General features: G+C 45.2%; 1 protein-coding gene across 8 annotated transcripts in view; it reads left to right on the top strand.

Moving 5' to 3' along the window:
• The window catches only part of LOC133492743 (differentially expressed in FDCP 6 homolog), a 99,974-nt gene that overhangs the window by 70,338 nt on the left and 11,919 nt on the right, over positions 1–17,717 (top strand). For all 8 annotated transcript variants that reach the window (XM_061805407.1, XM_061805352.1, XM_061805361.1 and 5 more), the window contains 7 exons: positions 3,647–3,832; positions 8,430–8,657; positions 8,729–8,875; positions 9,067–9,175; positions 9,249–9,523; positions 9,626–9,792; positions 14,103–14,301. In XM_061805407.1, coding sequence (XP_061661391.1) covers positions 3,647–3,832; positions 8,430–8,657; positions 8,729–8,875; positions 9,067–9,175; positions 9,249–9,523; positions 9,626–9,792; positions 14,103–14,301 — 1,311 coding nt within the window. The remainder of the gene's footprint in view (positions 1–3,646; positions 3,833–8,429; positions 8,658–8,728; positions 8,876–9,066; positions 9,176–9,248; positions 9,524–9,625; positions 9,793–14,102; positions 14,302–17,717) is intronic.

Below are 17,717 nucleotides of genomic sequence, written 5' to 3'. Positions count from 1 at the left end.
TTCCGTAGGGCGGTCAGAAATGTAACAAACACAGCAAACGTGATAAACAAAGCAACCGTAAGCAAACAAAGCAAACGAGTCAAATCAACATAGCAAAAGAGCATTAAAAATAAAATAAGAGAGCAAATATGAGATAATTTATGTACAATTAATCCATTTAATCCAACACACTGTACAAGGACAAAACCCCATCAACACAATTGCTAAACTTGACAGCTCATACCATATTTTCGCACGCTCTTTTAAATTTTTCAAACCAACCTTTGCTTGTCAAAAAGCATTGTCCTCCATGGAGTGAATCCCTAATTGAAGCTTGAGGATTATCAGCACACATTTAGCTTCCTTATTAGAAGTTATTGAAGCAGTTTTACAGATGTTTACTACGTCATTTTTTATGTCGTGTGCTGCTGATTCATTCATGCAAAAGCGGCATCACAAAAGTATTGCTATCTAAGATTAACGGGACGATTTTTGCTCTTGAGTTTCACATTCGGTTTCTCCTTATTTCTCACTCCAGCACAAGTGCCTCAATCTCCTCCGGTTACAGTGCTCGTTTGTCAAAGAACTAACGAGGACCTTCAACATGAAAGTTCAAACAGGAACCATACCAAATCATTACAAACCACATGAGTAGACAGGTGGTTGGCTTAAAAAAAAAAAAAAATCTCACCAGTGATCGGAAATTGTAACATCCTATGAATGTTACAGACGTGACAGATTTGAAAATTCTCAGTGGCGTGGCCAAGCTACTAACCTGTGTGCAGTTGCTTGTGGCAGCAGCGCCTCACCTGCAGCTCTGTGTCATTGATTATGCCATGTATTTAAGCCTTGTAAGTTGTATTGCTAGTTGCCAGTTCGTTGTATGAGTCTGAGTGAGTATACAAGCTTCATCCTGTGTATTTGCCTCACTGTCACGGCCAGCATTCTTGTGCCACCACAGTCAAATCTTGTTAAATCTTGTTTTGCCTGGTAGTTATCCAACCTCATTTTCATGTTTTTAGATGTTACCTTTTACCAAGCTTTTTTTGTGCCATTTTTGGACTGCTTACCTGTGTCTGACCTCTGCCAGGAATAAAGCAACCCTGTCTCTGCCTTGGAGTCCTGCACTTGGATCCAATCCTTTGCTGCTTGCTTGTGAAAGAATCAACTGACCATACATGGACCCGGCAGACTCAGACCCGATAAATGCTGAACTTCAAGCCCAGTGGAATGAAAAAATTGCTGCCCTTCAAGCGCAGCGGGTCAAAGAATTTACTGCCTTCTGCCTCCATTGCAAGGATCAATCAGAGCAGTGGAATTCCACGATGAATCATTTGGTCTCGCCTGTTGTGGTTCTCATGGACTGGGCTCAGAAGAGGGGATTAATCGACCAGCCGGCACCTCTTGTTTTTGTTCCCGCGATACCCGGCCCATGGCATATACCTCTTTCTCCTGTTTTGTCGGCGCAAAAGCCACCTTTCTCTCATGTGTTCCAGTGGCTGAATTCAAGGTTTGGCTGTCTCTTGCTCATGTCTTGGCGGCGCTTGACCCCCACCTGCCTCTCGCCCTCGATTGGGTGGCGCTCGACCAGCAGCCACCGTGTCTCGATTATGCCTCGGTGGTGCTCGACCAACAGCAGGAGCGGCCTGCCTTGGTGGTGCTCAAACAGCAGCATCCGTCACCGCTCGACCACCCCTTGGTGGTGCTTGACCAGCACTGAACTCATCTCACTTAAACCCCAAGTGTCACCCCTATAAACATTCTAAAATAGATATTGTAATGAAAAATACATATAACATTATTCACTTCAATGTCTATATGAAAAAATAAATGTGAGCGGAGAGCACGTCATCCATACGCAAAGTTGCAGAAGTGTCATTCTACGACATCCAAGTGGTTCCCATATTGGCTACATTCCTCTGTCGGTGACGTCACCCCGGACATTCGCCAATGAAAACACGCGGTGCACCTTACTATGGGAGACAAACACCCCCCTTCTGACATGGAAGCTCTTTTCGAAAAGGAGAACACCACACAAGCGAGTGAAGTTACCGGGGCAATATTACACTATTGTTCCGAGGCATGTTCAGATGATATGCGATCACGGCCAAACCACATCCCCCTGCGATCCACTTCCGTGGCGGAGATGAGCCATCGCAGCTCATCTCATCCGGCCGGTGTGGCTCATTTTTGGCGCCGAGGTGGCTTATGACAGAGCCAAGCCGTGCTGCTTTAAGGGGTTGTTCATAGCCGCCGCAATACGCGATGAACAACACCGTCGAGCCGGGGCCCTTTACTGCGTGCACGCGGCTGAGTGAGGCATTCTCGCCTGGGTTCTTCAGAGCCGCCGCCATCCACAAAGCCCGACGCGCAGCCTTTGCAGAAGCCGTGACCGCCGAACGCAACGCAACAGGCGGTGTGGCTCATTTTCGGCGTCATGGTGGCTTATAATGGATCTGAGCCGTGCTGCAATAAGGGGTTGTTAATAGCCGCCGCAGTACGCGATGAACAACGCCGTCGAGCTGGGGCACGGACGCAGCTGAGTGAAGCATTCTTGGCTGGGTTCTTCAGAGCCGCCGCCGTCCGGAAGCCCGAAGCGCAGCCTTCGCTGGCGAAGCGACGGAGCAGCCCGATGCCGTCCAACGCGCACATCGACATATTTCGTACGCGGATCTTTTGTTACGTTATGAGAGACCGATTACGTGGTCCACCCCAAACTATTATTTTTTTTAGTAGCTGTATACACACCTAACTGTTATTTGGAACCCATGAAGCTTTCATCCTCTGCACCCGTGCAATCCATTTTTCACGACGAACCGGTCTCTTGCAAACTTATGAAGGGTAAATCCATTCTCCCGAGTGTTCAAGCAATGTCCAGCAATGCAACGAGCTGGCATTTTGGCTAACACGAAGGAACAATGAGCTACCTTCCCTGAGGTAAAAGTAATGGAAACAAACGAGTCCACTTGGGGGCGCTTCTGTCCTTTACGTCACTTCCTGCTTCTTCTCGAAAACAAATCCCCCAAGAGGATTTCCATGGCGGGGGTTACAAAAAGCTCTATACATCAAAATCGTGTTTTGTGGTGAAATAACGCATAGCCCCATATTGGCTTCCGTTTTTTCATTAATAACATTCTAAAAATCATCCATTTTATGACAGTAGCCCTTGAAGTACATTATCAATGACAAATGTAACACACCATGGTCACACCATTCTAACACGGTTCGTATCATAACTGATTGTAAGAGTGTGTACACCCTTGTCAGCTGTTGATTCATCATTCCACTCTTGAAAACATTTTTAAAAGGTCTCCTCAATGGTGAAAAAAGATAGACATTATTTCTGTCTTTTATTTTAAGATCACAAAACCTGGCATTTGAGAAGGTGTGTATTTAATTTAGATGCACATGATATTGCAGTCTTGATTTGAAAGCAACATGACTTTGTTTCATGCAATCTAAAGTAAATGCCGTTGGTCATAAACTCTGGCAAATTTGCCTGGTTGAGGAAAGTAGATATGCAACCAACATGTCATGAGATTTTCAAGGGTGAAAATTTTGCAAGCAACACATTGTACTGTAATTTTGTTTGACATTCAGATTACAGGGTGAGCTCCCCTAAACCATTGATAGTCTGGTACTGACAGTGTTTTTTTGTTTTTTGCAGGTAATTGAAGGGTCATTCAACAAAGAAGATGTGGATGAGTTGTGTTGGACACTGACAGCAAAGAAAAACTACAAACCCAATACAAGTTCAAGTACAATTCTGGCAGAGCGAGATGCATTTCGGCTTTGGTGTCTTTTTAATTTTCTGTCGGAGGACAAGTACCCTTTGGTGATGGTCCCTGATGAGGTTGGTCGAGCACAGAACTGGTTAATTCATTTTCCAAAAGGACCAGTGAAGAAACTAGGATGGTTGTTGAGAACCATGCCAGCATGCTAAATTCATTTGTCTTACATGTGATTTTAATTTATTCACATATACTGTGTTGTTAAAAATATAATAATGCAATACACTTACAATATACAGTATTGCGCTCTTAAAGAAACTGAGACACATTACAGTTTCATGTGTTATTCATATCCTCCTGAGTCACACCGAGCGGTGTTAAGCAGTGCGTGTGCGTTCTGTGTGTGTGTGTGTGTGTGGTGTGTGTGTGTGTGTGTGTGTGTGTGTGTGTGTGTGTGTGGGTGTGAATGGTCCATCCATCCATGCTTTTTCTGAGCCACTTTTCCCCACGAGGGTCGCCAGAGTGTTGGAGCCTATCCCAGCTGTCATCGGGCAGGATGCAGGGTACACCCTCAATTGGTTGCCAGCCAATCCCAGGGCACATAGAGACAGACAACAGTCACACTCACAATCACAATTAGAGACAATTTAGAGTCTCCAATGAATGCATGTTTTTGGGATGTGATAGGAAACCAGAGGGCTCAGAGAAAACTCACACAGGCACGGGGAGAACATGCAAACTCCACACAGGCGGGGCCGGGACTGAACCCTGGACCATATATATATATATCGCCACAGCGTGTCATCTTTTTCCATCTAAGCCTATCTCCTGCATCCTCCTCTCTAACACCAACTGCCATAATGTCTTCCTTCACAACATCCATCAACTTTGTCTACGGTTTTCCTCTCACTCTTTTGCCAGGCAGCTCAATCCTCATCATCTTTCTACCAATACACTCACTTTCTTTCTCTCCCCTGGTCCAAACCATCAAAGTTTGCTCTCTCTAACTTTGTCTCCAAAACATCATCATGGCTGTGTCAGGGGAATGGCCAGGACAATGCCCTGTGCGCAGCTGCCTAGTAGTTATCCGACATTTTTAGCCAATAGTTATCCAACCTCGTTTTCATGTTTTTGGACCTTCCCTTTTGCCACGTGTTTTTGCGCCTTTGTCTTTTTTTGGAATCCTTACCTATGTAGGACCTCAGCCTGGGATAAAACCGCACTGAAAATCATGTCGCTGCCTCGGAGTCCTACATTTGGGTCCAATCCCTTATCCCATGCTCGTGACAGGCTGTCCCTCTGATAAGTTCATTTTTAATCCTATCTATCCTGCTCACTCTGAGAAAGACCCTCAAAATCTTCATTTCCACCACCTCCAGCTCTGCTTCCCGTTTCTTCAGTATCATTGTCAATAATCTGTACATCTTGGCTGGCTTGACCACTGTTTTATAAATTTTGGTCTTCATCCTAGCAAAAACTCTTCTGTCACATTGCACACCTGAGATCCTCCTACACCTGTTCACACCTGCTTGATCCCATCTCCACCTTAAATTCTTCTGTCACACCAATGGCACACATCACTACTGTTCTACTGCACTCATACATCCATCCATTTTACAAGCCACTTATCCCCACAAGGGTTGCGGCAGTGCTGGAACCTATCCCAGCTATCATCAGGTAGGAGGCAAGGTACACCCTGTCGTGGTTGCCAGCCAATCATGGACACGTGGAGATGGACAACAGTCTCACTTACAATCACACCTATTGGCAATTAAGAGTGTCCATTGAATGTTGCATGGTTTTTTGGACCAGAATTTCCTCAAAGCCGTCTTGAAGTAATGTTCCATGGCCTCACCGAACTCCTAAGCATCCCTGGGTTTTTGCCTCAGCGACCACTGAAGCTGCATTCTACCTGGCCAACCAGTACCCATCAGCTGCCTCGGGAGTTTCACAGGCCAGAAATGCCTGATAGGACTCCTTCTTCTGCCTGATGGCATCCCTCACTGTTGGTGTCCACCAATGTGTTTGGGGGTCGCTGCCATGACAGGCACCAACCACCTTACGCAACAGCTCCGGGCGGCCACCTCAGCAATGGAGACACAGAAAATCTTCCACTCGGACTCAATGTCCCCCGCCCACCCCTGGACATGGGCAAAGTTCTTTCGGAGGTGGGAGTTGAAGTCCCTTCTGGGGGAGTCTGCCAGCCATTCCCAGCAAACCCTCACAATACATTTGGACCTGCCACATCGGACCAGCGTCTTCCCCCACCATCAGAACCAACTCACCACCAGGTGATGATCAGTTGATACCTCGGCCCCTTTCTGCACCCTTTCATCACCCAGAGTCTAATGGCCAGACTGAGAGGATTAACCAGGAATTAGAGACCAGTCTTCGATGTCTGGCATCCAGGGACCAGAGCACGTGGAGCCAGCACATCAAGTGGGTGGAGTATGCCCACAATTCTCTACCCTCCGCCTCAACAGGTATGGCTCCACTCCATGTCGTGCATGCCTACCCTCCGTCCCTGTTTCCTCCACTGGTCACAGACTCCGCGGTCCCGTCAGCCCTGGCCGTGGTGCGACGCTGCAAACGGACCTGGGAAGCAGCTCGGAGGACAGTGCTGCGCATGAGCAGCGCCTACAAGGCCGCAGCGGACCGCAAGAGAAGGGCCGCACCAGAGCTCAGAGTGGGACAGCGAGTGTGGCTCTCCACCAAAGATCTCCCGCTGCGGACGGAATCCCACAAACTTGCTCCCAGGTTCGTTGGCCCGTTCCCGATTTCCAAGGTTATTAACCCGGTCGCCGTCTCGCTGAAACTGCCCAGGTCGATGAGGGTGCACCCTACGTTCCACGTCAGCAGACTTCGCCCGAATCGCACGTCGTCGCTGGCTCCTCTGCTCAAGTCCCCCCCCGCCCCCCCCGCATGGTCGACGGTGGGTTGTGTATACTATGCGCCGGTTGCTGTCTTCCCGCCGCAGAGGAAGGGGGGTCCAGTACCTGGTGGACTGGGAGGGATATGGCCCGGAGGAGCGCTCTTGGATCCCCTCCCGCTTCGTCGTGGACCGCTCCCTCATCAGGGACTTTCACGCGGCTCACCCTGATGCTCCTGGGGCGTCCAGAGCCGGCCGTTGAGGGGTGGTACTGTCATGCTCCTGGATTCCAGCCCGGGCTGGGCGTGGCCAGCTAATCAGAAGGTGCACACCTGCGCCTCATGAACACTGATTAGACCCAGTACATAGAGGACCCGGGGGACGACAAATACTCCGCTAGATCGTTGCTCTTGATGCCTCGTTCCCGCACTCCTGCTTTCCTGACTTCTGATCTCCGTGCACCGACCCACGCCTGTCCACTGACCACCCTCGTAAGCCCATCCGTACTGGTACTTCGGATTGTTTGAACTGTCTACCTGATCTCAGACCTCGGACCGAATAAAGGTTTCCTCTGTACTGTCTGCTGTCTCTGGAGTCGTGCATTTGGGTCCACCCTTGAGCCCCGTATCGTGACAGAAAGGGGGGGGTGGGTGGGTTCAAGCGCCACGACTTCAGCTTCGAGAAATGTGAAAAACCACCACACACCCTGTTACTATGGTTACCAGTTCCCGAATGAACCTTTATCCCTGTAACGTGACTTAGTTGTGGAGTGTAGTGCATTAAGATTTGAGAAATTGGTGGGATGAGGGGCAATAGTTCCTGGGCAATACAAGTAATTTCTCAAGCTGTAGGATTCCTTTCCATTCCATTGGCAGTTATCGAAAACGCTTGATTTCAGTTCTTGTTGCTGAGGATGGCCCAACCAGTTATCAGGTTGAAGGAGCATTACTTTTTCACTCACACCCAGGTAACTGAATAGTATTTTTTTTTCCTTGATAAATGAAATTACCATTTAAAAACACATTTTTAAGTTAACTGGGGTTATATTTATCTGATGTTAAACATTAAAATTTGGGAAATGTGCAAAAATATAAGAATTAGTCAAGGGGGCTAACACTTTTTCACAGAATTGTATATGTGTGTGCGTGTGTGCAATTCAACATAAAAAAATGTAAAATGTATAAAAAGCTACACAAAAGTCATTGATTTTATTTCTGCCATTTTCCAATATTCAAAAAAAAGTGAGAGATTCTCATTGTTGCAAAAAATATTGATAGTAGTTGTGTTGAAATGTTTTTGTTTTTTTGTATGGTGTAACATTGTGTCACATTGACCCATGACCATTTTAATCAAGAAACAAACAGAAGTGTTCATAAGTAAAAAGTGAACAGTGGAAGACTGGTTAGAGCTCACAGTTCTGTGGACCAGAGTTCAAATCCCGGGCCCTCCTGTGTGTAGTTCGCATGTTCTCCCCATGCCTGCATGGGTTTTCTCTGGGCACTCCAGTTCCCTCCCACGTCCCCAAAACGTACATAGTAGGTTAACTGAAGACCCTAAATTGCCTGTAGGTGTGAATGTGAGTGTGGCTGTTTGTCTCCATGTGCCCTGGCTGGCAACCAATTCAGGGTACCCCGCCTCCTGCCCGTTGATAGCTGGGATAGGTTCCAGCACTCTCATGACCCTTGTGAGGATAGGCGGGTCAACAAATGGATGGATGGATGGATGGATGGATAGATGGATTATCCATGCTAAGCTAAACACAAGACAAGAAATCAAATAGATACGGTAATTATGTAAAAATTAATCTCTGTATTTCTCTATGCACCCACACACACCCCTCCCACATCCAGATGGAGTACTTGCTCAAGAAGATTTGCACAGCAATGAGTGTTGAGTTCAACTGTGTTGAACTGGAGGACATATTCTCCCAAGATAAGGTGCAGCACAGTGGCATCACTGTTTGGGTTTTCTTGGAGATGATGGATGCAGGAAACGTGGCCAGTGGCATTGATAGGAGTGTTATCAGCATGGCTATCGAGGAAGTATACAAGGAGATCATTGGCGATGTCCTTAAAGAGGTAGGAGCCTCAAGTGTAGTGTGAGACATTACTTCCTGACATGTCTTGAAAATGTGTATTATGTTTTGCAGGGTTATTTGTGGAAGAGAGGCCAACTCAGAAGAAACTGGAAAGAGCGCTGGTTCACTCTGAAGCCAGGCAACTTGTTCTACTACACTGGGGAAGACCGTAAGGAGTGCCAGGGCAACATTGCTTTAGATGGTAACTGCTGTGTGGAGGTAAAAGCAGCAGCAACCATGCTTGTTGAAGCCAATTCTTCCATTAACTGCCATCAACTATTTGGACCATCTTTATGTCCTACAAAAGCAAATATCCAATTGTTGTCTTGGAAGAGTACTTCTAAATGAAAAAGCACCGTATGTCATCATACGATCTCACCATAATCTTTTGTATTGTCGCTTGTTTCAAGGTATTGCCAGATCGTGATGGTAGAAGGTGCATGTTTTGTCTAAAAACACTCTCCAAAACATATGAGATGAGCTCATCAGACACCAAACAGAGACAAGAATGGATAACAGGTGAGTAGAAATCAAAAGTTCAAACCTCCAGACGTATATAATGACACAGAACCTCACCTGTTTTCCACCACAGCCATTCAGATGGCTATAAGGCTGCACGTGGAGGGGAAGACTTCCCTCCACAAGGACTTAAAGCTGAAGCGGCATGAGCAGCGTGAGCAGCGCGACAAGCGGCAACAAGCCAAGGAGGAAGAGCTGCAGAGGCTACGAGCTCTTCAGGAGGAACGGGAGTGCAAGCTGGCTGAGCTGGAGCTCTTGAAGGAGGCGCAGAAGCAGGCCCAGGTTCTCCTGGAGCAGAATGAGGAGAAGAGGCGCCAGCAGCAAGAGGAGCTCCAGCAGAACTTGGAGGTGCAGCTGCGAGAGGCCGAGAAGGCGAGCGTGGCGGTAAATGCAAGGTTTCACAAAAGAGCTGGTTTTAAGAGATTTTCTTCCTGCTATCTTGGTGTCAAGTTGCGAATCAGCATGCAGGCAAAGATGGTTCTTAAAGAGGAAGAAGCAGAAAGGCAGAGGAAGAGGATTTGTGAGCTGGAGGATATGCAGAAGCAACAGGAGGAAGCACTGCAGCAGGAGATCAGAGCCAGGCTCGATGAGGAGGCATTCCGCTATACTCAAGCAGGGTAAAAGTTGTATTTATCCCAGTATACAGTGCCGTGAAAAGGTATTTGCCCCACTCCTGATTTCCTTTTTCTACGGGGGTGGGATAGCTATCACACACAAAGGTTTCAAATCCTCAAACCAATTTGAATATCACTCCGAGACAACTCAAGGAAATAGAGAATGCAGTTTTCAAATGACAATTCAATTTATTAAGGCACAAAAAAAATCCAAACCTTTCTGACCCTCTATGAAAATGTAATTGCCCCCTAAATCTAATAACAGGTTGTGCCACCCTTGGCAGCAATCACTAAAATCAAGCCTTTGCGATAATTGGTGATCCAATAATTGGTGATTAGTGGATTCACAACTTCCTCATGGGCAAGACACATCAGGTGAGGCTGGGGAACACCATCTCATCCACACACACCAACACCACCACCTCTCCCCTCTGCTCTTCTCGCTCTACACAAACGACTGCACCTCGTGGCATCCGACTAGTCTGCGTATCCATAGGAAGTAGTGAGACTGGAGCTTTGGTGTGGTCAACACAACGTGGCGTTGAACACTCTAAAGACTGTAGAGATGATTGTGGAATTGAGGAGACATCCTTCACCACAGCTGCCCCTGACGCTGTCCAACCGACTTGTGTCAGCTGGCGTGACTTTCAAGTTCTTGGGAATTACAGTCTCTGAGGACCTGAAGTGGGAGACAAATATCAACTCCATCCTCAAAAAAGCCCAGCAAAGGATGTCCTTCTTACGCCTTCTGAGGGAGCAAGACCTGTCACAAGAGCTGCTGAGACAGTTCTACGCAGCGGTCATCCAATGAGTACTGTGTACCTCCATCACAGTCTGCTTTGGGCCCGCCACAAAAAAAAGGATAAACTCCAACTGCAACGGACAGTCAAAACCGCTGAATGAATTGTCGGGACCACTCTACCCACAATGGAAGACTTGCACGCAACACGAGCTAAGTCCAGAGAGGGCAGGATCCTTCCGGACCCTCCACATCCTTGGCACCAGCTCTTCTAGCTCCTTTCGTCAGGAAAACACTACCGATCAATGCAAGTCAAAACTAGCAGGCATTTGAACAGTTTTTACCCTCTCGTAATTAAGTCATTAAATTCTTGTTCAGCAAGCCTACTATTTTTCTGCCTTGTGCCATTGTTGGGCCACACCCTCACATCCTGCTGGTCCAATCAGTATTAGTAATATATTTTGTAGACTATCGCATGATCCGTCACTTTAAACTGCTCCCTTTGCACAATTGTCACGGACGTTGATACACTCTTATCTCTTGCATGCTCTAAATGAAGAAGACTTTACATCTTGCCCATCTGTGACTCTTATCAGGATTGGTTCCTATAAACAGAAATAAATGGTTTCTTTTTCTTTGCTCTTGTTACTTGTTGTTGTTTGTTCTGAATGTTGTACCAGAGCAACAGAGACTGGCAGAGAAAAATTCCTTGTGTGTTTTTACACACTGGGCCAAAAAAAAAAAGATTCTAATTCTGATGAGTGTTTCACATGGCTCTGGAAGAATTTTGTCCCACTGTTTTTTTGCAGAATTGTTTCAACTCCACCATAGTGAAGGGTTTTATAGCATGAACTGCCTGTTTAAGGTCACAACACAACATCTCAATTGGATTTAAACCCGCACTTTCACTTGGCCACTCCAAAACCTTAATTTTAGTTTTATCTTGAGCCATTTAGAGGTGGACTTGGTGGTGTGTTTCGGATCGTTGTCCTGCTGCATGATCCAAGAGCTCTTGATTTTGAGGGCACAGAGTGATGGCTAAATGTTCTCCTTCAGGATTCACTGGTACACAGCAGTATTCATTGTTCCATCAGACACAGCAAGTTGTCCTGGGCCTGAGGCAGCAAAGCAGCCCCAGACCATCCCACTGCTGCCAACATGGTTCACTGTTGGAATAATGTTCTTTTTATCAAATGCTGTGCCATAATTACACAGATGTATCAGGTCCACACATTCCAAAAAGTTAAATTTTTGACTCATCAGTCCACAGAAAAGTCTCCAAAAGTCTCTAGGATCATCAAGATTTTGCTTGCCAAATGTGAGATGAGCCTTTGTAATCATTTGCTGACAACAGTGGTTTTCGCCTGGGAACCCTCACATGGATGCCTTTTTGGCATTTATTCTTTCTTATAGTAGAGTCATGAACACTGACCTTGTCTGAGGCTAATGAGGCCTGCAGGTCTTTAGATGTTATTTGAGGTATGTGGATAATGGCTCTGACAGTGGTTTGCTGGACCCCGAAAGCCTGGGAAATTTCTTTGCTACTACACTGGATTTAATGTACACTACATTTAGGCAGACGCATGGACATATCTGAGGACAGGTGCTAAGGCTAAAAAAGGGGTCACCCATTGCCAAAATTATCCATATAAATTAGAAACATTTAATTAGAAACGAATAGTATGTGCATTATGTATTTAATTCCGTTTCCACAATCAATGGTCAAAAATACATCTATTAACAAAAGTGGTAAAGAGAACCTCAAGTGAGTTTAAATTCTACACACCCATATTAAAATAGCAGTTTTTTTGGAATATACTATAAAAAATTAGACCGAGGTAAATCATTCACCAAAAAAATGCTATTAGCTTTTTTTTTATAAATGACTTGTACTACTTACAAGAAAATGAAATTACAATATTTTAGAGAAGCAAAGCCAAAATAAACTGATATAATGTGGTGTAAATTGGGGTGTGGCTACATTCAGAATTAAGCAATCACATCCAAAGTCATCCTAAATGGGAGACAACACAACTGCCCTGATTTAAAGTTCATCTCATACCAACCAAAGCAATCTCACTTGTTATAATAAATGTGACATTTTTGGTGTCACATCACAAGCAAAGGTCTGCAGAGAATATCCGCAGCATCAGAGAGACCTCATTGTTCAAAGTTATCAGTCAGAAGATAGGTATAAAAACAGTCCAAAGCATCAATGTCAAGCCAATGTGTTGCCCTAAGAGAGTGTTTATATGCCACCCCCGTCCATCTTTTATTTAAATAAGCTTTAAAAAAAAGTTGAATTCCAATTGTTTTTAACATTCCCTTTAATTGATAAGATATGTGTTTGTTCTGAACAGTTTTGGTCGTTTTGATGTTTGCAGAGTTCTCTGAGGTGACGTCAATAAATTTGTCCCTACCACAAGCAAGCTGTATACCAATCAGCCATAGTTGTGACGACTTGGTATTATGTTTTGTAATCATATCAATTGAGCATTTCTACACATTTGAATCTATTTCGTCACCCACGACACCCACGGGCAGTTTAGAGTCTCCATCCATCCATCCATCCATCCATCCATCCATCCATCCATCTATCAATCCATCCATCCATCCATCCATCCATCCATCCATCCATCCATCCATCCATCCATCCATCCATCCATCCATCCATCCATCCTTCCATTTTCTGACCTGCTTATGCTCAAAAGGGTTGCAGGAGTGCTGGAGCATATCCAAGCAGTCGTCGGGCAGGAGTCAGGGTACACCCTGAATTGGTTGACAGTCAATCACAGGAGATATAGAGACAGACAACAGTCACACTCGCAATCACACCTAGGGGCCATTTAGAGTCTCCAATGAATGCATGTTTTTGGAATGTGGAAGGAAACCGAGTGCCCGGAGAAAACCCACGCAAGTACAGGGAGAACATGAAAACTCCACACAGGCAGGTCCGGGATCGAACCTGGGACCTCAGAACTGTGAGTCCAACACTTTCCAGCTGATCGATCGTGCCGTGTATATACATGTATACTGGACATATTTAGACAAGGGAGTATTAAGGCTTGTGAGATGTCATAGTTTAATGTACAGTAGTCAGAAAGACAGGTCCATGAGAGATGTGTTCTATTTGATAGTTAGGAGGTGAACCAAGAGTGCAGAATGACGACTCTGGAGAAAGGTTGACAGATGATTTAACAGAATTGGCATCATCAGTTGTGTCAAATGCTTTATGAGAAGGTTGTTTGTGCTTAGTAGAGTTTTAGTTCTACGTAATGTCTTAAAGCCGGATTGAAAAGTTTCATAATTAGAGTTTCATTGTTATAGTTGACATAGTCAGCCAGTTGTTCAAAAACGTTTTTCCAAGATTTCAGAGAAATGGTAGATTAAAAAGTCATCTGTGGCTCTCAGTGGCATCAGAGTTGAGGTTTGGTTTCTTGAGCAGCGGTTTCATTTAAGAAGATTTGAAAGAGGAACAATCCCTGAGGCAAAAGAGATTTTGACAATGTGTAGTTGCCTATAAAAGACAAAGATTGTGTTTTTTTAAAGTGTGGATGATGTTTTCTGGGTGCAGGTTACTTGCTGAGGAGGAGGAAAAAATGAAGGCTCTGATGACCCTGCAGGAGGAGCAGGAAGAGTATATCCTAAAGACTCAGCGGGAGAAGCAGGAGCTGAAGCAGGAGATGGAAGCCAAATGCCGTGCCCTGGAGGAGGCGCAGAGGCAGCTGGAGGAGGTCCGGGCCAACCGGCATAGGGTTGACCAGGATGTGGTGGTAAGCAAAAATATACATGCACATTATATCTCTTTTTATTTTGTTATTTTTCCTGTTAAGGGATTTGATTGCGTAATGTCTTTTCATTCAACCACATAACAGCACATAACATAACCAAATGAGCTGCCAGAAGACTTGTGTTGTGTTCATCAGCATGTGCTAATGTTACTCTGCAAACAAATGGGTTTATTTCAATAGATGATGTTGCATCCATCAGGCTGTACTTCTATCTTCTTCTTCCACTTCTTCCGGGTCAGTTCATGAGGACCGCAGTTTAACAGGGAAAAACAGACTTCCCTCTCCTCAGCCACATCGTCCAGATCTTCCGCAAGGATTCCAAAGCGTTCCCTTTCCAGTTTGGAGATAATCTCCCTCACGTGTCCTGGGTCATCCCTGGGGCCTCCTCCTGGTGGGACATGCTTGGGCACCCTGCAATGGAAACTATTTTTAGCTCCGCTCGTTCTTTCAGTCACAACCGACAGCTTGTGACCGAAGGTGTGGGTGAGAACATGAATTGGCCATTAAACAAGAGCTTTGTATTTCAGTTCAAGGCCTTCTTCACCATGACAGACCAATACAGAGTCCACACCAATTGCTGGAGCTGCACCAAACCATGTGTCAGTGTGCTTCTACATTCTTTCCTCATTTGTGAACAAGGCTGGAAGAAATTTAAATTCCTCCAAATGGGGAAGGATCTCCACCCTTTTCCGCCAAAGGACCATGGTCTCAGATTCGGAGGTGGATTCCCATTATAGCCACTTCACACTTGGCTTCAAACCACTCAGAGTCCAGCAACAGTTGAAGATGGTGGCTCGATGAAGCCAACAGAAATAAATAATTTGCAAAATGCTGAGACATAATACTGAGGCCACCAAATCTGTCTCCGGTTGCGGTCAAGGAAGCCATTCTTTCCAAACATATACCTCCAGATCTCAATTTCATTGCCCACAGACTAAAAACTCCCAGCAGAACAAGGGAGTCCCCATTGGCAGCGTTCTACAGCACCCAGACCAAGGATTCCAAAAAAGAGGAGTAATTTTCGCTTCTGTTTGGTGCACAGCCAGAAACAACATTCTGGACCTGTTCTCAGATCCAAAGGCAGAGGGAGGCAATGTTCCCTCTAATTTTTCACATGTTTCAGCAAACACACTAAGGCCGTGAGCGCTCCTTTTGACCACTGTGACCAACATCAGACGTATGCACTGAGGTCAATCAGTGTCATCCTTTGAAGTTACATGCCTCATTTAAAGGTTCCATTTATTTCCATTACATTTCCATCAGAACATTTTAAAGAACAATTTTGTGTTTTTGCAAATTTACCCTGAAAATGTCAACAAACAAAAAAAAAATACATTACAATACAAATACATATAAAGCCAACTATTAACTATAAATTTGAAATGTCGCTTAAAACTTTGTTTCATTTTTTTTTAACCCACAATCATATCCCCGTCTGTTTTCCTTGGTGTAAAACTGAATTACTGCTTGCACAATACCTTTCACAATGCATGTTGAAAGCTAAATGATGCTCCAAAACAGTTTCAAGGTTAATATTATGTTGCCTCCTATATTTAAAATACATAATTAGCTTTTTGGGCAATGTATCGTCTGTGCTTTCATCCTCAATCACACTGTGCCAAGGTGGAATTTTAACGTTACACACCATCTCAACCTGCACTTTCTACTTTGGCTTAAGACCAGAACTTTCTCACTCAAAAAAAGAGAAAATCTCGTCCAGTGTCACCACTTTTTCTTCGATTATTCACATACCCTGGTGTTTGTAATTATGAGGGTTATAATGGAGGGGGATGGTGTCAGGTAAACTCGGAAGTAGAGTGTGTGGCCAGCAGCAGCTCTTTGTGAAAGGCATTGTGCTGCCGTGTTAAAAAAAAAAACACGTTAGGCTGGAATTCACTGAGCTGGATCTGTTTTCCTCTGCGCTGAGCGTATGCGACAAGTGCAGAAATGCACAGTTGTGCAGTTTCAAGGGAACATTGGAACACTCTCTCCATTAGGATGAACCTTCACATACAGACACAGAGTTGGGATATAATAATTACAGTAGTACGAACATTAGGGTGAATCTGGTCCCCCGACATCTTTCAAAATCAACAATCTTTTTTCTGGAGGTGAGGTTCATCATGTAAGAGCTGCGTTTCAAATTTGAACGAAATCGAATTGTGTTTAGGGGTTCCTCATGGAGATCTAATTTTTCAAAATTAGTCGGATTTTGGTTAAGAATAGTTGATCAGCAATGCGGCCATTTTGCGGAAAAAAAATTCTAAGCTATCGTCGAGCGGCGTCGAGAACGTCAAGACATTCCCCGGAACGTTCAGAAGCACTCATGAAATCGTTGAGCAGGTTGACCTCTCAGCACAAGTTGGTGTTTACCTCTCAGTTAACGCGAAGTCATTGAACTGTCAACATGGCTGCTGCGAAACAGAAAGACCCGCGGTATTTTTTGCTTGGGACCGTCCTAACCGCGGATGATAAAGCCATCAAAGGAGCCAAACTTCCTTCCAGAAAACAGATTTTTCTGTCATTCATTGCTGCAAAAGAGGAATTCCAAAAACAAGGCGTCGCCAAGCCTATCAGGGAAGCTGCAAAATCTGTCGTTCAGGAAGTCGTGATTTTTTACCAGAAAGCAAGGATACCAACAGTTAAGGAAAACAAGATGTCGGAGAAGGTTGAATCGTTATACGCTGATATGCAAGAGCTGATGAAAATTCCGAAAGATCGATGATTGTCAGGAAGATGGCCTAAACGCATCGAAGATTTCAAATCCGGGTCGGAGGAGACGTTTCCATTCTGGCCACGTGATGTCTTCGATCGTATTTCGAATAAAGACCGCCTGTTCCTGAAAAAACATGACCAGAACGAATGTGATGGAGGCATTGATTCAAACTTGGCCACAACCGAGAAGAAAGTCGCGGAGCGTATCAAACAAAACACCATGCGCATTGAGAGAGAACGGCAACGACAGCTTGAGACAGAAGTGAATAAGGAACTGGTCGAAGACCCGGACGAGTCATCCAAAACAGATGATTCAGACGAATCCGCTCCATCAACATCGACTAGACTTCCCCATAGAAGACTAAAGAAGATTGGCTCAGATATACACGTCCCATGTGATGTGCTGAAATCACCGTAATTAGTTTCAACGGCAGTGAGGAACAATATTTCTCCTACTGCGCGAGCGGCAACCGTAGAATCTCTCATCAGCTCATGTGATGGCACTACATATGCAGTAAACTTGAACCTGGTGGAGTCCTACCGGCACCGGAAGGACACGGCCGCCAACATTGCTGAGAGAATCCAGACAGACTGGGTTCCTCCCCAACCAGCAGCAATTCACTGGGATGGCAAACTAATGGAGACGTTACCTGATAAATACGCAAAGGATGATCGTCTTCCCG

The sequence above is a fragment of the Syngnathoides biaculeatus genome, chromosome 2, assembly GCF_019802595.1.
Source record: "Syngnathoides biaculeatus isolate LvHL_M chromosome 2, ASM1980259v1, whole genome shotgun sequence".
Classification (NCBI taxonomy): Eukaryota; Metazoa; Chordata; class Actinopteri; order Syngnathiformes; family Syngnathidae; genus Syngnathoides; species Syngnathoides biaculeatus.
The sequence above is the reverse complement of the archived record's forward strand: the minus strand, read 5'-3'. Positions and strand labels throughout refer to the sequence as shown.